Below are 22,135 nucleotides of genomic sequence, written 5' to 3'. Positions count from 1 at the left end.
TGCACCACCCACAGTGAGCTGGGACCTTCTAAATTGACCCTCAGTCAATAGTCTCACAGACTCGCCTTACAGGCCAGTCCAATGGAGGCATATTCTCAGTGGAAGTTTTTATTCCCAGAGGTCTCTAGTCTTTGTCAAGCTGATGAAAAGTTAACCAGGACATCAGGGAACCACTCAACCAGGCACGGTAGCACATCCTGGTAGCCCCAATGCTCAGGCACCTGAGGCAAGAGGATAGCAAACTGGAGGCCAGTGGGCTATTTAACTAGACACCCCATCTTAAACAATGAAAGAAGACAAACCCCAAGAATGGTAGGCTAATTTGTATCCATGAGAGCTGGTATGCTTTCTCACGTGGCTGCTGAGATCCAATATCGGCAGAAAGCTAAGTCTCACCTTCTACTTAACTGAGACGCTGACTCAGCCTGAAAGGACTCCTTTCTCTCTGTTGCTAAGACTTAGTCTAAAAGCAGGGACAGGCGGCTCAGCTCTGGAAGACTGTGAGACAAAGCTGCTTATGTAACTTCGGAAGCTAAGTGTGGTGCTACTGCAACTCGTTCCTCCTCCTCCGACGGTCTCAAAAGTTTTTCCACTCTAGCCCTGCACACGGAATTAACTCAAAACTTCTGCAAGAAAAACGTCCCTTTTAGAGTTTGATTTGGCATCCATTTCAAAGAACTGTTTGTATATTTTAGAATATGGAGACTTTTCCTTTGATTGAAACCTCTCTTTTAACAATGGACAAGAGATGATTTCCCCCTCTGAATGACTTAAACAAAAACAAACACGTCCTAGTTACACAGACCCTTGTTCTCAGAGAGGCACTTTTTTTTTTTTAAATGAGAAATCAAGCCCTAGAGATTGTTAAGAATTTGGCAAAAGCCTCCAAAGAGCAAAACTCAAATAGTGAAATTCTCCTTTTTGTAGGAGATAAATAAATACTAGCCCCAAGTGGGACTCCTTTCACTTTCTCTTTACTCCATAACATTCCACAGTCTGACACACACACACACACACACACACACACACACACACTCACACACACACACACACACACACACACACACACACACCTCCAGAGGACTTCATTCAGCGTTTAACCTTGGTGCTATAGCAATAAGCTCACCAGCAATGGACCATTTTCAGCATCAGTTTGTGGCTGCCCCGACGACCCCTTGACTTTGAGACATGGAGCCCTCTGTTGCCCAAAGATAAACAGACTTACACCCAACTTTATATTAAGGTGCTACTTGTTTTAATGAGGGAGAAAGAGTGCCTGCTGTATTCTTGAGGGACTGTGGGACAAAGGGCAAGTGGAGAGTATGCTAGTGTAGCCCTTCAAATGATGGGCAGTCTCTGTCTGCTAAGATCAAGACCCAAGTTTTATTTTTCCTCAGAGTCAGAATATAGAGCCTGTACTAGATATGGACCCAGATGTTTCCAGAGGGAAGACGCTGCCAAGCCACAGGGCAAAAAATATGTTCCTGGGGCTAGCAAGATGGCTCAGTGGTTGCCTCATAAGCGTGAGGACCTGGTTAAATGACTGCTATGGGCATGTACAGACCTATAGTTCCAGTGCTCTGGGGCAGCAGAGACAAGAGGATTCCTGAGGTTTGTTGACTGCCAGCTACCATAGCTCTATGTTCAGTGGGAGGCTCTGCCTCAAGAAGAACAAGGCAGAGGGTGACAGAGCAGGGCACCCAGTGTTCTCTTTTGGCCCCTGCAAGAGCACATATTCACACGTGTGTGCACATAGACAGCATGCACATGTTATGTCTTCACATAACTTTACATCAGGATGAGAGAAGGCAGGAAGCAAGAAGAAGGATGGATTAACTCTAGGTGAGGTCTCTCTCTTCATCAGTTACCTTGGCTGTGCTCAGTAATGGGAAGAAGGCCCTGGACAGAATGTAGGCTCTGGTTCTAGTCTTGTCTAAGCAAATGATCAGAATGAAGGAGTCCCTGCCCTTCCTGGTCACACAGATTCCTCAGTTAAAAAAAGGTGGGGATTCACTCTACTATACATTAGACGACTACGAGACTCTCCAAGAAACTACTAGCAATTCCACCAAATGCACTGTGCTTGTCAAGAACCGTCCTCATTTACTAAAACCCAGTATTATCATCTCAGATGAGGTAATCAATTAGCAACAGATTCACTGTGCAGAAAAACGCCCAGACTTTCTTGCTACAAAATAGTGTCTAATTATTAGCCAACTGTGTAACACAGGCCAAAAGAAAATGGGGACCAAGGGTTGGCAAGATGGGTCTGTGGGTAGAGGCGTTTGCTACCAACAAGCCTATTGGCCTGAGTTTCATCCCCAGGCCCCACATTGTGGGAAAAGAGAACATAGTCCCAGAAGTTGTCCAACCGTCCTCTACTTCTTTTCTAAGAAAACCTTTAATAGTTAAATGTATTGTGTGAATAAGTTCTGTGGTAGTGACATTGCCGGCCATTCCTTCCCATTATCCTATCTTCTTTAAGCAGATAGTCTTGATTAGAACAGCTTTAAACTCAGTAATTTGTGTCAATGGTTTCAATTCCCACAGGTAGGTGTGTGTGTGTGTGTGTGTGTGTGTGTGTGTGTGTATAATGTTATGCATAATTTCAGCAGCACCTTTAAGTTTTTTCACCCCACACAGACTTCAAAGTTTCAGATTTCATTTATACGTCTATGCGAAACTGAAAGATAGACTATTTCTACCACCGTTTCCGGCTAAACATGGAGTGGGGTTGGCCTGTCTATGGGGCCCTTGGACCCATTTCTGGTGAGACCATGGTTGTTTTCCAAGCACTGCTGGTGTAATCCAGGTGTGGCCTGGAAAGAAGGAGGGATGTCAAGTCCTTCTAAGGTAATGTCCACAGAACCTCGGTCAGTAGTGTCGCTCCGTGGCTGGGAGATGTCTCCGCCATTGAAGCTTTCATCTCAAAAACATGGGGATCTGACATTCAGCATCCCTGTGAAAAACCGGGTGCAGTGGTATGTGCTTGTAATCCTAGCAATGGCAAGATGGGAAACGGAAACCTGAGGATCCCCAAAGCTCACTGGCCAGCTCTCACAGAAGAGCTTGTGTGGCAAAGTTCCAGGCCAATGAGAGATTCTATGTTAACCAAAAGGTAAAAGGGGACACGAGAGCATGCATGTGTATACATATAGCACAACGCGCGCGTGCACACACACACACACACACACACACACACACACACACACAGAGAGAGAGAGAGAGAGAGAGAGAGAGAGAGAGAGAGAGAGAGAGAGAGAGAGAGATTATTTAGGTCTGAAATAGAAACTCCTATGAGAAAAGAATAGTAGGACAACATGCGTTTGAAAACTCAGACGTGTTGTATCTTACTCTCCAGCTCTGGTCCTCTCGCCCATGGGTCTCTTACCATCTGACAAAAATGGCTCTTTTCATAGTTTACTTTTATTCAGTGGTGTGGGAACCCGCTCATCAGAATGTGTGCCATGTAAATGTCCTGTGGGTGTTTTAAGAGGCCATAATAAAGCATCGGCTCACCCTTGGAGCTGAAGCTACAGGTATTCGTCAGCTGCCGATGGATCCACATACTAAGAACCAAACCAGGGTCTTCAGCAAGCAGGGCAGAAACTCTTAACTGCTGAGCCATCTCTCAGGCCTCACAGTCTTTACAGTGTGTGCACAGACTGGTTTCTTTCTTTCTTTCTTTCTTTTTCTTCTTGCCACCATTTCCCCCAAATACAGCAAAACAATTGTTTACATAGCACTGACATTCTACAACACAGTACGAGCCATCTGAGAAATGCTTACACAGGAACACGTGGACAGGCCACGCACAGACAGGACAGCGCTTTATATAAAGTTATAAGCACATGTCTTCACAGAGGATTCTAGAACAAACCTCTCCTGGCTACCAGGGGCCAAACGCGCTATGTTTTTCTATGCAGTGTATGCTACTTGGTTGCTATGATGTTTTTCCCTATTCTTCTCCACATGTGATTAGCGTGTTTATCTCTAAGGTCGACATGATTGAAAAAGCTATCATTTCTGATGGTCTGGGTGTCCCGGGTCTTTTAAATGCTCTAACTCTATAGAGTTCCTGAATTCCGGTAGAAAAACGCCCCCTACTTCCTGGAATCCTCAGACTCACTCTTCAGACTCTGCTGTTGGTATCCCTGATCTCTGTCCCTCCTGAGTGGGCCAGCTGCAGGGAATATCCTCAGAAGACAGCAGCTTGAGAGGCTGCCAGAAAGTGCTCGCCAGTGAGTTCTACAGGACCCTCGGCCATTTGAGCCTGTAAGCAAGATCTGCATCCACCCATCTCTCCATCCTTTCCTTGTCTTCCTCAAGCCTGGGAAATCTGCCTGCCTAGCTAGCTCTCATTCCGCCTGCCTTTTCTCACTGTGGGTATAGGCATGTGCCTGGCTTTGGGCGTGGGTTCCGAGAATCCGAACCACTCTGCGTATGAGTTATGTGTTTTGAAGCCTATTCTGTTTGTCTGCTTCCCTTCTAGGTAATTGTTCTCAACACGAATGGCTCCAAGTTGGGTTCCTCTGGTACAGTTTTATCTGACCTGTTAGAAACCCCTTAGGGGGTTTGGGGATTTAGCTCAGTGGTAGAGCGCTTGCCTAGGAAGCGCAAGGCCCTGGGTTCGGTTCCCCAGCTCCGGAAAAAAAAAAAAGAAATCCCTTAGGAAGATTTTCTTTTCCCTAAAACTTTAGCCCTGCATCCTGTACCATGCAATTTGAACTTAATCTTATTAAAAAATGTGAGTAGGAAGACTTAGACACTGGGGTTCACTTTGAAGAAACCAAAATGTAGCAAAAGATACACAGCTGTTTACAAACGTGTAAACTCCTCCTGGCTGACTCATGTGGGAGAAAACTCCCCTCTTTCCAATAGGTCACCCAGGCTGTGCATTCTGCTGTTTGCTTTGGGTGACTCTTATCTGCTACCTGTCATTCTGGTCTGCCTCTTCTTTTCACTGATTTTTTTTAAACTGTAGCCCTCTTTCATTGTCTTGGATGGTTAATTCTGTCAGCCTAACGGGCTCTGCAGTCACCAAGGTACAAACCTGTGTGCACATTTGTGAGAATTTCCGGTTGGCTTGAGATGGAGAGCCCTGCCCTAACAGTGCGTTGGGGGAGGGGGCAGGATTCCTTTTGCTGGGGTTCTAGAGGAGGAAGGGAGCTGTGCACTCTGTTTATCCCTCTGGTCCCTGACTGCAGAAGCCGTGTCATTGCTGCCTCTGGCTCTCCCACCATACCTTCTGCTACGGTGGATAAAATCCTTCAGAGCTGTGAGCTAAAGTCAACCCTTCCTTAAGGGGCTTTCTTCAAATGTTTTGTCAAAGCACGGGGAAAGCAAAGCAAAGAGAGAGGGAGAGAGGGAGGAAGGAGGGAGGGAGGGAGGGGGAGAGAGAGAGAAAACTGTGTGTGTGTGTGTGTGTGTGTGTGTATGTGTGTGTGTGTGTGTAAAAGGTCAGAGGACAGTCTGTGGGAGTCAATTTTTTCCTTTCACTATATAGGACCTGGGAATCAAATGCAGATTGGTGCATACTGGGTCAAAAGTACCTCAGCCATTAATCCATTTTGCTACCATGAGAAAATCTCTTTGCAGCCCAAAGAAGCTGAGGAGGGAGTAGAAGCAATGCCATCAGCCCTGTCACCAACCTAAACCTTTCTCCTTTCATTTTAGCTTGTAGTTGTATGATCCTGCCTAGAACAAGGTCCCAGCTCTTCTGAGGTCAAGGCCTTTCTACTGAGGACTCATTCCCAACTTTTGAGTCCTCTGTCTTCCACTCACACCATGCAGAGGCTCACCCCACTGTGACTTTTCTCAAATGGATGATGCCAGCTTCCGAGCCTGAATTCACTACTAGCTCCTCACCCACGGTTCCCTTCACTTCGTGGGCATCGTGGGCTACTCCCAGCACACCTGTCTAGTGAGCATTTGCGGATCAAGCTTGGTCACACTTGTGTGCTGACCTTAAATCAGTCAATGGAACTGGATGCAAATCTATGAAAGTTCTGAAAACATACAACCTGCATTTTAGGAGGAAGAGAACACACACAACCATTTCCGCCCCAGAATGCATCTCGTCTATTGCTTTTTGTGGCACTGAAATCTAGCTTTGCCACTGCTCTGGCCTAAAATGAGTTTGAGTGTCCTCACAGCTATGGAATCCAGACTTTTACTGACACAGGCTAGAGTCACCCGGAGAGAAGGAACCTCAGCCGAGCTCTGCCTCCATTGGATTAACCCATTTGCAAGTCTATGGGTCATTGTCTTTGTTAATGATTGGTGTGGGAGGATCAGACCACTGAGGATGGCATCATTCCCTAGGCTGATGGCCCTAAGATATCCCATTCCCTAGGCTGATGGCCCTAAGATATTTAAGAAAGCAGGCTGAGCAAGCCATGGGAAACAAGCCAGTAAGCAGCATCCCTCCATAGGTTCTGCTTCAGTTCCTGCCCCGGTTTCCTTCAGTGATAAACTGTTACCTGGAGGTGTAAAATGAAATAAACACTGTCCCCCACAAGTTGTTTTTTGGTCCTGGCCCTCGCTACAGCAGCAGAAAGCAAACTCATGTCATGAATACTTGCAGATCTGTCTCTTCCAACCACAGTAAGTTACAAACGTATTGGCTCAGGCATGTTAAAGCACAGTTGGAACTGTGTTGTTTCGCTTTATTAAGGGAAGTCGGCAGATTCCACATCGTTGGAACATATAGGTACTTACAGAATATGAAATTCAGGTAAATGGCAACAGCCATCCATTGCCCCTGGGACCCCACCTCTAGAGGCATTAACTAGTCTCAATAACCCTCAGCACATTGAGCCCCTAGGCTTACAGCACTGTCTATCGGGCAGGCTGAAGGCTGAAGGCGAGGGCGTCCCATGGGCATCTATGCAAGCAAGCAGGGCGTGCAAGTAGGAATTACAGAGAGATAGAAAAGGATTATGGAGCCTGGTTTGAGGCCTAGGGGAGCTTTCAATCTCTCCAGAGTTACAGAGAGAGAGCAGAGGATTAAAAGCCTAGTCCCTGGGCCTGCAGGAGCTCTCCATCTAGCTAAGGAAAGGCAAGATTTCATTCATTCCTGTTAGATATTAAAAAAAAATCATTGTAAAAATTGTTATGAAGCCAAACTAATACAGGCAACGTCTTAAGTTACAAATATAAATCATTGAATCAATTCACAATAAAAGGATGATCTCTTATTAAGAAAAAATATCTTTTTTTTTAATTCCCTAAAGGCATTAGCTTTAAGTTGGTCACAAGTATAAGTTAAAAGAGCAGAAGAGAGGTGCAGGAAGTCCCTGCTCACGGAGACGCCAAGCATCCGTGGCTTCTGCTGGCCTTTCCTGGGCTACATCACAACATGACCGTGAGCTACCTCCTGGATGGCCATGTTCTGTCTCCTAGACGAGAAGGGTGATATCTCTCTAACGCTGAGACCCTGTTCCCTATGTCTGCCATTCCTTGCCTGCCTCGACACATTTCGAGTACATGGGAGCCACTTACTGAGTTGACAGGGTAACTGAGGGAAGATATCCAACCCAAGAAGGGATGTAAAGAGCTGACGACGCAGGGTGTCAGCCTAACTTTCAGGCACTCTTAGTAGGTGCACAACACCTGATCTGAACAAATGACCACAGCAGGCGGTAAGCACAGAGGCTGAGGATAAAGAATTTGACTCTGAGTATCAGGCATAAAGAAGGACAACAGTAGCACACCCCAGGGGCCACCAACTGGGACCGTGGGGTGACCTGAAACCTTACGTGGAAAAACCTCAGGAAAATTTGGCGCCAGGAAGAGTGAGGTTTCATGAGACATGACAGTTTGTCAAGGAGAGATCGCTTGCTCCGTTCTGGAAGAACAGCTTCTTGTCCCGTTTACCACTGAGTTCATGTAACGTCCATCATTTTCTCAGAAAGGCCCCTGACACTTTATTGCCTGATGGCTGTAATTAATGTCAGACTCAAAATTAGAAATCAAAAATTCTATTTGATCCTTCGGTTTCAAGTTGGACATAGAGTATGTTTTGGCATGATTACTAACTGTTAGCAGAAAGTTCTGGAAACAGATGTAGTCTTGATACGTGCTCTAAATATGAAACACATTGCAAGAGGAGCTCAAGATAAAAATATATACTGCTTATGCACACTTTGGCCGTGTCATTTCCTGTCCTTATCAACAAGAAAAGTCTCTCTATAGTTTTGTCCTTTTGTTGTTCCAGGTAAACAAAACTTCCCCCCTTGTTTAATTAAGCACATTAATTTATTCATGTGTGTGTGTGTCCGTACTTTCCCCCACCCCCAAACATATACGATGGCATAAATGTGGAGTTCAAAGGACAACTTGCAGGAGTCAGCTCTCCCTTATGTCATCTAAGGCCCATGGCTTGTCAGGTTTGCTAACAATCTCCATCACTCTCTGAACTATCACACCAGCCCTTCTTGTCTTTCTTCCTAACTGTCTTAGTTTGTTTTCTCTATCTTCCTTCTTGCACATCACTGTTTCCTTGTACTATACTAAGCACCAACTACATGTTAGGCTACAAGATCGTAGGCTACAATGACCCAAGAATATGTAAGACATAGCCATGGTCCTTGAAAAGCTCGCCTCTGAGTGAAGAGAAAGTTGTGTGTAAATGCAACAGCAGCGTTGACTGAAAACAGCCACACAGCTTCCCTGTTAAGTTTTCTAAAAGCAGCAGAGATGGACCACTGTTTCCTCAGAAGCTGGTAAGCATGCGAAATATATCATCCCAGAAAGATATGGACACTGGAGAGGCATGGCCAGAGTTCAGAGACGGTACAACAGCTGTGTAGAGAAGAGAACATTTGCCAAGAGGAAAGTGCTGGTAGGAGATGAGAGGCCTTTGGGGGAAGCTATGGGGCCCTGTACACCAGCTCCGAGAGCCCTGGCAGAGAGCAGAAAGCAGCAGTGAGTTCTCAGGAACACCAGGCCTCTGTGAGAGAAAGGGAATGAACGACTTTACCTAGGAGCAGCAAACACAGGCAATAAGCACACGCGGGCCATGATTTTTAACTAAGTCTGTTCTGTGTCTGCATCCATAAACAATCACGAAAAGCACTCTGTCCGTGGGCCAAATTAAGAAGAGGGTGTGTGTGTGTGTGTGTGTGTGTGTGTGTGTGTGTGTGTGTAAAGGTTTTCTAACAAAAGATGTCATGAACAGAATCTATAGCAAAAGAAGATCAGAAGGTGCAGAAAGAATATTTATGTTTTTAAAAAATATATAACATTCTTCTACCATATATATTTTTAATCCCAATTATTTCAAATAGTTCAAATCATAGAAGGAGTTAGAAACGGTTTTCCCAAAGTAAGATAAAACTGCTATGAAGCATAAATATTAATTTAAAATCATATATATATGTGATATATACACACATATGTGACACATATATATACATAAATACATAAATACACACACATACACACACACACACACACACACACACACACACATATCCATCCCTGGAAAATTCTGAGACACACGAATAAGTGATTTTTGAGTCACTTTGTTCCATGGAACCATTGAGGCACAATAAGCCAAGGGATGCATCTGAGAACGGTAGAAAGACTCCTAGTGACAAACTAAAATCAAGTTTTCCTCAGCTAAACTGTTCCCATGCTCTTCCTGAATCCCAGCAGCCACTGTGCCCTGAGAAAATCGGGACATCTGGAGAGAGGGTCACATACTCCTGTGAGAGCAGGCTTCATCAACCACAGAGAAGAACTGTGTGACCACGTGACAAGGTGCCTGTTGTCTCTGCATAAGCATGGCCTCTTTCTTTAACGGCTCTTCGTCCTCTGTACGGGTGGTTGCATAAGTGTCCAAGGTAAATTCCACTCCCACCCTGCCCTGGCAACAATTGGTTAGATCTATGTATTTAAAAAAAAAAAATCAGTCAAGCCACACACACAGGTTACACTCTGAGCTGGGGTACCCAAGGCTAACTATGAATAACTGTAATTAGTCATGCAGCCAGGCTTAGTCAGCCTTACAGTCTGTGCCAGCATTCTCCGATGGACAGGGTAGGATTGGAAACCGTGTCTTTGTTCCCAGCACTGGAGTAAATTGAGGTTCAAGTGGGATTAAAACGCCATCTGCTCTTGTCGGAAGACAGGCTAGTTCTAGGGAAAGCAAGATGAACTCTGACCTACAAATTTGAAAACGCTCAGATCAATCACCATTGATATGAGGAGAGGAATATGGGACATGCCATTGTTAACACATGGGACTTGCCTTTGTATAGGGTCCATTAAATTTAATAACTTCCCCCTTTATGGCTTTAAACCGAGACCCTCTTCAAAATAAGAGCAGCTCTCACAGAACGTAATTGCTTGCCCGCGGCTGCTGTGGCAGAGGTGTGTTTACCAAACAGGCTTTTAATGTAGAAGTGGGTTCACAGGAAAAAGTGGAGGCTCTCTGGTGTTTTATTAAGGTTGTTTTAACTTTCTGGTTTACTAGTATTAATTGCTAGAGTTTTCTTTTCCTTTTCTCCAAGAGGGAGGCATTGTTCCCTCTTGGACGTGGAGAAGTAAATGCTCCCATGGATGGGACACACTACTGGAACTACTGATTTTAGGATCTGGACTCAGAAAACTTGACAGGGACTGGATCATAAGAAGCACCTCTTAAGTGAGCCCCATCAGAAGCCACTGGGGTTTACATTGTATTGGCTGCTCCTCCTGACACATCTCAAATGATCACATGGCCCCCCCAACTCCCCACTGCCAATTTCTATATCTTGTGGTATTGATACAATAATTGTCAGTGACTTCTTTTTTAGAACTGGGCTAACGCCTGCTCTGCTGAGTTTGGGAAATGGAGTGCCACAACTGAGAGCCCTCAGGATGGAATGTTCCTCAACAGCCTTGTGGAGCTGAGCGCAATTGCTTCTGATGCTAAGATATGTAAAGAAGAGATTCAAGACTATTTGCTTACATGGGGGAAAAAAGGAAAAGAAATTAACAAAGGCATAAATGCCATGAAAAAGTCCTTGGTGTAACTCCTGGTGGCCTCTCCCAAAGTAACCAAAGCAGAAACATCTAAGATTCTTCTCTGTGTGTCCAGCGTGTGTCATTAATGGGACCTCCAGAGAGCACAGGAGGCCACATGAAAGAGGCCACAGGGATGTGTCTGCACCTATACCTTCCACCTCCAGATAACAGAAGAGGTGGTCAGGGGGGAGGGAGGGAGGGAGAGAGAGAGGAAAAAGAGCCAACTGAAGTAGTAGGACCCATAGATTCCGAGGTAGGAGAAGAAGAAAGTCTCCCCATTGGACTCTAATGTGGAGAACCAGGCAGTAAGGAATCTCTTTTCTTTCAGTGGCAGGATTACCGCATGAAACACAGTTTGAAGGCCAATAATTATCTACAGAGTATCCTGTAATGACCTCCAGAACACTGACCGCAATCACTATGTGAAGCTACACAAGTGCCTTGCACACACCCAGCAGCACGCGTGACAGACAGCACTTTACAATGGTAAAGCCCGCTACAGCTTGGCCCCCGTGTACAGCCTTCTGGTCTCTCCATTGTCACAACCTGTTTCTTTAAGGAAGCACCGAGGAATCACGGTGCCTACCTCTGTGGTACATCACAAGGTGAGGTGAGGTCACTTTAGAGCCACCTGGGATCAGGATGTTCCCCACACTCAGTTTATCCTAGAAGGTCTTACTTATTGTAATATAGGTAGTGGGGTAAGAAGAAGCCCAGGATGTCCAGGGCTGCTTCTGCACTGTGATGTCACCAGGCTGGTGTCTGATACACTGAACTTGACTTTTATAATTGAATTGAGTACCCTCCAAAGTCAGCACAACCAAGGAGGGCTCCTTTGTCAGCTAGATGACAATCAAATAATGTTTGCCTGTAAACAACTCTTGCTCTTAGAACACTATTTAAGGCTGCCTGAGAGTAAGGGGAAACACCCTGATTTTTTTTATGTTGTGCCTATGAACTTCAAGACATCTAGCAGTCCTTTTTTCTCTGTCATGAACTGGGGAGCACAGGTAGCAGGCCTCTGTCTCTTTAGTAGTCATTGTTATGTTCCTGCCTGGCTTCCGGAAAGAAAACTATAGGAAACAGAGTAAACTATGGACATAATTCCTTAGATTCTTGAACTGAATCCACACTTGAAAAGTTAGAGGCAAGGACACGCACACAGAGGAAACAAAGAAACCCGCTCCTCTACCAGTCTTCAAGTACGATCATTCAGAGTATCTCTTTTGAATAGCATTTTACAGGGAATTAGAATTTCTCTAGAAACTCATCTTTCTAATTGCTTCTATTCTTGGAACATAACCCTCCCACCCCTAGTAAACACAAGCACAACCTAAGATTTTCGATTTATTACAGAATATTTTTCTTGATACTCTAGTGACATTTTGTGAATGTCCTGAGTTTAGTTCTGTAAATATTCGTTGTAAATCTTAATAACAATAATGTGAATACTTCTGTAATTCTATGTGAAGTGATTTTTTCAACTCCATAGGAGTGTTAACTCATTTACATATTGAAATGTTACAAATCACTTCTTTTGTTTTAAGTATACTCTGTGGGGATTCACTTTTATAAAGCAAATAATCTCCTTTAAAAAGTTTAGGTTCCTATGTATTACATTAACTTAAGCCAAGCCATGCTTGCAGATGACATATAGATACACAACTTTAAAAACAATTTAGCTTCGGTACATCAGCTATAATGCCACATGCTGTGTGTCAGATCTGTCCTGAATAGTGTATACTTTCCCAGTTATTAATAAACTTTTATAAACCTAAGTCTTAGTCAGTTAAAGAACTTGCCTGATGTTTGTGTGAGGTACAAACGTGGGTCGCCCAGCATCATCGGCAAGTGTTTTTGTGTATCCCCCTTGGATGGGGAGATGTAGCCAAAAGCATTGTGAAGATAACCATGGGTCTTCTTGGGGTGTGGTAATGGAGGCTAGCATTTGAGCTGTCCATGTTAGAGGCAAATGGTAACTGTCTGTGTTAGAGGCAGCCAGAAGGCTGGGCATGGTACATGTAAATTACATCCGAAGGGTTTTGTGTGTGTGTGTGTGTGTGTGTGTGTGTGTGTGTGTGTGTGTGTGTGTGTGTGTGTGTGAGAGAGAGAGAGAGAGAGAGAGAGAGAGAGAGAAAGGGATGGAGGGAGGGAGGGAGAGGTAGAGAGAGGGAGGGAAGGAGGGAGGGAGAGAGAGGTAGAGAGAGGGAGGGAAGGAGGGAGGGAGGGAGAGAGAGATCGAGAGAGAGAGAGAGAGAGAGAGAGAGAGAGAGAGAGAGAGAGAGAGAGAGAGAGAGATCTTCAAGTCTCACTTGTAGGAAGGTCAGTCTCACATATCTTGGGATGGCTTTATAGACTGAGGAGAATAATGATAAAGTAGAAATTGTGTAGGCCCCTAGGGCCCTACAAAAGAACCACCTCTCCAACCCAACCCCAGGATGGGCTCTGGGGAGTGGACCACGAACTCGCTGTTCCAAGTGTGATCTGAGTCCATCAGGTAGTGCTCGGTTCAGGTACAGCCACAACCAGGAGCGAGGGAGGTCAGGAGGTGGAGGGTTCTCCCGGATCCTGACAGTCCACAGCTGCCTGTTCCTTCCTGTTTCTCCACACACTGACAGGAGGGATTTTCTGTTCTCTGTAATGTTTACACAGAACCTCCCACCTTGCCTCTCCCTGCTACTCCTTTGCCAGTCACGACTCACTGAGATGCTCAGAGGAGAGGACAAAACTGGACTGGACTGCCTTCTAAACCAGTTCAAAGTGGGGGCGCATTCCTGCCCTTGGCTTTAGATCAATAAACAGATGCACAAGCAGCCAGCTTCCGCTCCTTCCTCCTTCTCTGCAGAAGGGAGAGAGCCCTAATGTCACTTCATGGGAATGCTTGAAGTGACGAGAACAAAATAACTGGCTCGATCCGCATTGCATGTGTGAAAGGCAAACCCTGATGCTAGCCCACCGGGTGGTCATCTGTTCAAAGCTGTATACGGTAGTTTCCATGGTGAGTCTATATATGAACACACCTCGATAACAGAATGATGTAGGTTTGTGTCTCCATAGGTAAGACTGTCCTCTGGGGCTCTTTCTTTCTTTTGAAGGATTTATTTACTTTTAGTGTGTGTGTGTGTGTGTGTGTGTGTGTGTGTGTGTGTGTGTGTGCGCGATTGCTTGAATGTGTGTGTGTGTGTGGGTGGGGTGTACCATGTGTGTGCCTGGCCCCCATAAAGATGAGAAGGGGCTATCAGAGCTCCTGGGATTGGAGTCATCGGTGGCTTTGATCTGCCCAATGTGAGTGTTGGGAGACAAACTTGTGTCCTTTCAAAGTAGCAGGTGCTCTTAAAGGCTGAGCCATCTCTCCATCCCCACTGGAGCTTTTACAAGGAGCAAAAAAAATCTGCTTTGACTGCAAAGGGTTGGTCTGATGGAAGCCCAAAGGGACCCTAAATGCACACAAGTCTTGCACAAGTCCAAGAGGAACTTTGAACTCTATCTAAAACCAATTCTTCATCTGAAGTGCAGATGAAACAACGAAAACCAAGTCAACCCCAGACCCGTGCACACTTCCTAGCCCCCTGTGTGTCTTCCTCTTCCCCTTCTGTATCCCTGGATTGATGTCTTGCCTAAAGGACATAGTGATTTCACTCAACAGAAGAAAACTAAACGTCTATACTGTACTCTCCTTGGCCCAGCTCCCAACAGATGTCATGTGATTCATAAGCACAGGCAGTAGTGGTCAATAAAATGTGGTAACATGGTTATCCAAAGAACCTTCCAGCTCTCCCTCCACCATCTCCCATCCCTACTCACCCCGGGGGAGTCCATCTGCAGCAGAAAATGTGAAGGCACTGGGACCAGAGAGCCCTTTCCTGCTACTCGCTTGAGAAACAAAGCCTTCCCTCCTCCCAACTTGAAAGAAACAAAGGAGAGTGGACTAATGGAAGCCTGCTGGTAGAGCTTCAGCTTGTCAGTGGCGACTCAGCGGAGAGAGTAACGGCTCCGAGCTTTGCAGAGAATTGATAGAGAGAGAGAGGGAGAGGTGGAAACAGAGACAAAGAGAGAGAAAGAAAAGCATTAACCTGGCCAGGAGTCAAACAGGTGCTTGGGGCCCAAAGGCTGACTGACACAGGATGACATGAGACACGGTGGCTGGGTGGCCCTGTGGAGTCATATCTGATTATTAATGAGGGTGGGGTGTTCGTCAGAGTGAGAGGAGGGATTGTGTTCCTTATTTATGGGACTCATATGGTCGCATGAGGGCCTGTAGCTCCTCTGCACGTCTGTCTGAAGTCTTTACTGCAACATTCTGGCTCCCTCTGTTAAATTCTAGAGGCTGGAGAAGAGGGTGGCCCGGTCATTTCAGACACACACTTCCACTATGAGCCATAAGCTGTGGTGGGGGTCTTTGGGGTGATAGATTTGTGAGTGTGGGGGCTTCCACACAGAGGGACACTGTGCCTCAGTCTTGAGCTGCTGCATGCTGCCTCTCAAGGCTCCTCTGGGGCTCACAGTGCTGGGAATGACTATGTCTCTCTCATATATATAGCCTAAGCTTGAAAGTGATCGCTCTTGGAACTAGCTACTGTGGAGCCTGGCTTTAGGAATGGAGGGTGGCACCATCAGGCTGTCCTTTTGCTTACAAGCAGAGGAAGACCTAGCACGTGACCTTTGGGAGACAGTCCTAGTTGTAAGACAGCATCCCTCAAATAAGTTACAGTTCAACAGGACTCTGAGTAACATTAAAGGTTATCTTAAGAAAAGTGTGCCATCTCTGGTGGATTTTCCTCTCCTGAATTAATATGTTCAAGTGTTTGATAGCCCCATAAGTGCAGAAGAATGACCACCCAATGTCACTTGTCTCTGATATATGGTGATTGTGAGCAGCATAGATAAGCCAGGCTTGTTCCATCAGCACCCCCACCCCCGCCCCTGTGTACAGTGGGCTTCTAGTTAAAGCTTAGTCTTTACCTGAAATACGCCTGGGTACGTCGGTGATGGCTGGCAGCCCAGTGCCCCGTGTGGAAGACAGCGGCGTGGTGGAATGGATGGATGGGGACGTCATCTGGCTCAGATAAGAGGGGTAAGACTGGTCATAGGACCACGGTGGGGAGGATTGTGTCTGCCTGGGATCTGGGAAGAGAAGAAAAAACAAAAAAAAACAAAAAACAAAAACAAAAAACAAAAGATGAAACACGAAAAACCAGTTCAGTATTCCAGCTTCTGGAGCCTAAAAAACATGCAGCCCCAAACTTAAGACACAGCACGGAAGAAAAGACGAGACTTGAAAATAAATAGTAAGAAGAATAAATATCTCCCACGGCCTCTCCCTTTTAGACCTCAAATAACTCAGAGCTCTCTAGACTTGATGTCTCAATGAACATGAAAAATTGGGCGTGGGGGTGGGGGTGGGGTATGCATGAGGTCCATTTGTCTCTCTTATGCATAAATATTTCTATTTGGAGTCCATTTAGAAAACAATCCACTTTGCTTATTTTCAAAAAGCAGAATTTATTTTATTTATTCTGTGTTTTCGAAAATTCCTTCCCTGAACACACTTTTTAAATTATATATTTTTTCTATTAATTAACTTGTATAATCTTGCCAAGAGATGCAGACTGCGTCCTTAACTGTTGCTTATCTGGCTGCTGTGTTTTAGGGGTGCTTATCTGGCTGCTGTGTTTTAGGGGTGCTTATCTGGCTGCTGCATTTTAGGGGTGCTTATCTGGCTGCTGCGTTTTAGGGGTGCTTATCTGGCTGCTGTGTTTTAGGGGTGCTTATCTGGCTGCTGCATTTTAGGGGTGCTTATCTGGCTGCTGCGTTTTAGGGGTGCTTATCTGGCTGCTGTGTTTTAGGGGTGCTTATCTGGCTGCTGCATTTTAGGGGTGCTTATCTGGCTGCTGCGTTTTAGGGGTGCTTATCTGGCTGCTGTGTTTTAGGGGTGCTTATCTGGCTGCTGCATTTTAGGGGTGCTTATCTGGCTGCTGTGTTTTAGGGGTGCTTCTTCCACCTTGAAGTGCTCCCCCTGCAGTGAGCTTTCTCTCTGGGAGTCAAGGGGCAAGGGTGGGGAGAACAGAGGAGAGAGAGAGGTAGCATCCTCGCTGACTAGGAAGGAAGGAAGCATGATGCTTTATCTAATGATAAAGCTGAAACAGAAAGTAGCCTTTGAGCAAAGACAAAAGTCGATTTAAAAACCAACCGTGATTGAACACTGAAAAAGTTGCACTGACATCCAGGTTTAAGGCGAACATAGGAGTTCCTGAGCGCAAGAGGATGACCCCACACAGAAGAATAGGAAAATGCTTTAACCCCATGAAAATCTCTCTCTCTCTCTCTCTCTCTCTCTCTCTCTCTCTCTCTCTCTCGATGATAATAAAAATAAAATTGAGCAGAAAACTGCTGAAGGTTAACTGCCCAGAGCTGACAATGTCTTTGACACAGCTCTGCTGGGGTTCCAAGCCATGGAAACTCACGGCTAAGACGTTTATTAAAAGGCCATCGTCCATTTGTATAAGAAAAGAGAAGGCAATTTTGTTTTGTTCTGTTCCCCCCTCCCCTTTGAGCCCTTACCCCCCGGTATTCCCAAGGGGTCACCCATTCAAGTTCTATCTAGACCCAACCCTGCACAGCTTCCTGGATTAGGTGAAACCAGGCATGTTCAGGGTGATTTGGGCAGAGATAACAAGGTAAACTTGTTGCTATTCCCAACATAAAGACTGTGTTTTAATCTTTCTCTCAAAGGTCACCTGACAGAATCACAAGCAAATCTCACTTAATCGATTTTAAATGAAAACTTAAAAATTGTTATGCCAACTTTAAATGTGAACAGAGTGGGTTTTTTTTTTAAAATATAGGACAGTTGGTGTATTTGCACAATAGATGGGGCTTTCGAATGTTTGTAACTGGGTCCCCACTTGGCCTTGACCCGACAGAGCCTGGGTTTCCTCATCCATTCACCATCATCCTTCCTTGGCTTTTGTTGTGATTTCCCTCCAGTTTAGGCAGGGAGGAGCATCCCCCTAACCCACTGTCCCCTTTGAGGACTGGACCCACAGAGCAAGTTGCTTGCTGAGGAAGCTGTCTGGCAAAGCTAAATGTAGACTTTGCAAACCTAACTTCTGTTCGTGAGTCTATAACTCATGACTGTTACGATAACCTGATCATGGGAATATGAGATTGCATGGGAAAACTACTTAGGAGGAGACTTCAACAGAAGACTTTCAATGCATAACCACACCACACACACACACACACACACACACACACACACACACACACACACACACAAGAGTGCCCCCATGAGAGCAGGTGCCTGCAGTGGCCAGAAGTGGCACTGAATCCCCTAACTGGAGTTGCTAGCAGTTGGAAGCTATCCACTGTCAGCGGGGAACTGAACTTCCATCCCCCTGAGCGTGCAGTACATGACCCGGTTCTCCGAGCCGTCTCTGCCACCCTCACTCCTACATTCTTCTCTTAAAACGGAACTAACAAACAACAAACGGAAAATACTCTTGGTGGGTTCGTTCCATACCTAAAACACATAACAGGTATCAAACTCCCCATTGACTCTTACTCTTTGAAAATCAACAGCTTAATTTAAAAACAGAAGAAGAAAAAAAAAACCATATCTGAACAGTCAATTCAGGTTTATTTCTCAAAACAAAAATGAACACATAATGAGACTCAGATTTTCCCCGGGCTGGTTCCTCTTTTAAAGCCTCCAGGTTTTTCTATGCAGTTGAAGCTGTTGAGTCTCAGCTATTTCTTGTTTATTTGTTCAGTTTGGAAACAATTTATTTAAAGATTATCTAAATAGGACATACTTCCTTGAGTGGAAATAATTAAATACATCTGGCTATTTATCTGATGTTTACTGACATTAATAGATACGGCGGGACACCCCCAATTCAAGTTTAAGAAACATTTACCTGAGCTTGAGATTCACGAAAGAGGCAGGGCTGTGCTAACATAAACTTTCTTCAGAAGTCTAAAAGATACTTGATGATTAAAGACAATGAATTTCTAGGCTTTAAGACTCCCAAGGTTAAGACTGCAAAGATGGGCAGCATTTCAACTCCGAGTGACTGGTCCTTGTTATCCTCCGATACTGATATAACTCCTTGCCTTCCACCACGAATGCAAGTTACTATTTAGAGAAATGGGAAACCATCTTCAGATGGGGGAGGGTTGGCTCTTTGCAGAGCAGGAAAACTGTCTCGTAAAGGCAAGGGGCTGGAGTCAAGCACATTCTCAACAGATGAAAGGGACAACCGCCAACTGCCACACAGCTACAAGAGGAGAGTCTGGAGGAATGGAAGTTAGGTTTGCAAAGTCTGCGTTTGGCTTTGCTAAACGACTTCCTCAGCAAGCAGTTGGCTCTGTGGGTCCAGTCCTCAAAGGCGACAGTGGGTTAGGGGGATACTCCTCCCTGCCTAAACTGGAAGAAATCACAACAAAACCTAAGGAACGATGACAGTGATTAAAACATCACAAGGGATCAGTAGATGGAACTCAGAGAGTCTTGTGGAAGAGCTGGGGGAAGGATTGAAGCCCAAGAAGAAACAGGGACTCTACAAGAAGATCAACAGGACAACTAATCTGGACCTTTGGGGACTCCCAGGGACTGAACTGCCATCCAAAGAGCATACGTGGACTTGACCAATGCCTCTGCACATATGTAGCAGATATGCAGCTTGGTCTTCATTGGGAGCCGGGGGAAAGGGAGGCAACTATGAGGGCCGTTCCTGACTCCATTACCTGCCTGTGAACTCTGTTTCCATAACTGGCCTCAGTGGGAGAGGATGTGCCTAGTCCTTTAGTGGCTTGATGTGCCAAGGTGAGTTGGTACCCAGGGGGGCCTCCCCCTACTCAGAGAGAAGGAGGGGAGGGACTACGTGAGGGGGAGGCTGGGAGGAGAAGGGAGGACTGAGATTGGGATGTAAAGTGAACTTTAAAAAGTAAATATATACATCAGAGAGGGATTAAGGGTGCTTGGTTGTGACATGAGCCTGAGTTGTTTTCCTTGTGCAGAGAGATGGCCCAACCCAGTGGGAAATAAACAGACCTTCTAGTAAGACTATGAATGCACAGCGGAGGGTCAGTCAACTGCTTAGCTACAGGACATCAACCACACAGCATCAGCTGAAGCAAAAGTGGCTATGCCTACTGGCCCTGAACACAGACTGGGGCTAGGTTACAGCTCCCCGCTGTGTCGAGTAGGTCATTTAAACGCCTAGCCCCAGTGGTTTAATCTGTGAAATGGGATTAAATGATCCTGATTGGGTTTCATGGGCATGACAGGAACCATGCCAGATCTGATAAGCTATCTGTCTCTCGTGGTACCTATTTATTCGCTCTGTGAAATGAATACAGTAATAACCACTGTCACGTTTGGAAGACTGGATGACAGTAAAGCATCCCGATGACTCCTAAGATCTGTGGGAGAATCATCACTGCACTTCCCAACTCATGTGGGCAGGCTCGACCTTGCGGGCAGGCTCGACCTTGCGACCTAGGGCGCCTCTCACAGAGCTGCTGATTTTAAACGAAGCAGCAATGGTGGCAATACCATCTCTGAATTAAGCCCTCATGGCCAAAATCAAATAATACACAACGAATGGCAAATCAGCATCATTATCCAAGAAATAAAACTCTAATTCCACCTCTCTGGACTATCTCCGTGTGTGCACAGCTCTTAAATACTTGTGAGATCAGATGGTATAATTAAATGTGGGCATTGAGCATACAAGCCACTTGGCAACGAACTTCCGGGTGGCTTAAATAAAAACCATAATAATAAAATGCCCTGATTAATCATTCTAAATTTCTCTTAAGCTATACTATTCTGAGAAAGTTTTACATAAAAATTCAGCCTGCCAGACGTCAAGTAGAATGGCCCATTAAAGGACAACTTTGCTTTGAGTGGAAGCCCTCCCAAGGATGTTTTCACTAACACCAAACGAGGGAAGAGCGCTTTGTCCTTTGTCTCCCAGAGGATTGGCTGTAGCTCAGCCAATCTCTTTCAAGGTCAGTCCCCATCCTAAGATCATATGACAGTGGCAGAGGAAGACACAGGAGGCTAAAGAAAAAATGAAGTCTAAGAAGTGTTCTAGTGTATCCACTAGATAAGGCATGAGGAGCCCCAACTTTATATTGAAGGGCTGTATTCTGAGGAGCCCCTATCCCAGGCCTTCCCTAACACTTGGTGAATGGGCAAACAAACCATCAATCTCACAGGTGACATTTCTGGGCCACTGACAAAGGACATGACTGACTAAGCTTCAATTTCATCAGCAACGTAGGAAGAAACAAAACATCTCCCTCCCAAGCTTGTGGAGATCTCAGCACATGGTCAGGCCACCTCTGTGCTCATCACACAGACATCCTGAACCAAACATCTTTCTTTATCTTTGACCCTGCTCCTTCTTGGACTTGGTTTCATCTCAGAGAGAGAAATTCCCATCTTTTCAACTAGCATAGCCTCCAACTTTCCAGTCTTGTGGTGGGAGAGAAAGAGCTGAAATATCTGTTTCCTAAGAATGTGTCATCCTAACTTAAATATATGATCACAACATATGTGTATGTGTATGTATGAGTATATGTGTGTTTGTGTGTTTACGTGTGGATATGTTTGTGTGTCTCTGTGTATGAGTGTGTGTATGTGTGTAAGTGTATATTTTTGTACATGTGTGTATGAGAATGTGCATGTGTTTGTGTAGGAGTGTGTATGTATGTGTATGTGCGTGTACATGAGTGTGTGAGAATGTGTATGCATATGTGTGTGTTTATGTGTGGATGTTTGTGTGTGTGTTTGTGTATGAGTGTGTGTGTATGTGTGTAAGTGTATATTTTTGTATATGTGTATGAGAATGTGCATGTGTTTGTGTAGGAGTGTGTATGTATGTGTATGTGCATGTATGTGTACATTAGTGTGTATATGCATGTACGCGAGTGTGTGAGAGTGTGTATGCATATGTGTGTGTATACAGTGATTAATGCCTACCGTGAAGGTAAGTCACCTTAACTGGTTCTCATGAATGCTTTCCGAACTGCACTTCCTGAAGAAACCTGAGCCTTCTGGGATTCACCCTGTGCTTGGATGAGTCAGAGCAGGTGTGGAGAGACTCCCTAC

At 45.2% G+C, this 22,135-nt stretch overlaps 1 protein-coding gene across 16 annotated transcripts in view; it reads right to left on the bottom strand.

Moving 5' to 3' along the window:
* Runx2 (RUNX family transcription factor 2) overlaps positions 1–22,135 on the bottom strand; it is a 326,063-nt gene that overhangs the window by 136,038 nt on the left and 167,890 nt on the right. For all 16 annotated transcript variants that reach the window (XM_087567020.1, XM_087567026.1, XM_087567022.1 and 13 more), the window contains 1 exon segment: positions 15,976–16,137. In XM_087567020.1, the coding sequence (XP_087423146.1) occupies positions 15,976–16,137 (162 nt within the window).

Source organism: Rattus norvegicus, chromosome 9 (assembly GCF_021556685.1).
Source record: "Rattus norvegicus strain SHRSP/BbbUtx chromosome 9, alternate assembly SHRSP_T2T, whole genome shotgun sequence".
Classification (NCBI taxonomy): domain Eukaryota; kingdom Metazoa; phylum Chordata; class Mammalia; order Rodentia; family Muridae; genus Rattus; species Rattus norvegicus.
Note: the sequence above shows the minus strand (reverse complement) of the source record. Positions and strands in the feature narration are given on the sequence as shown.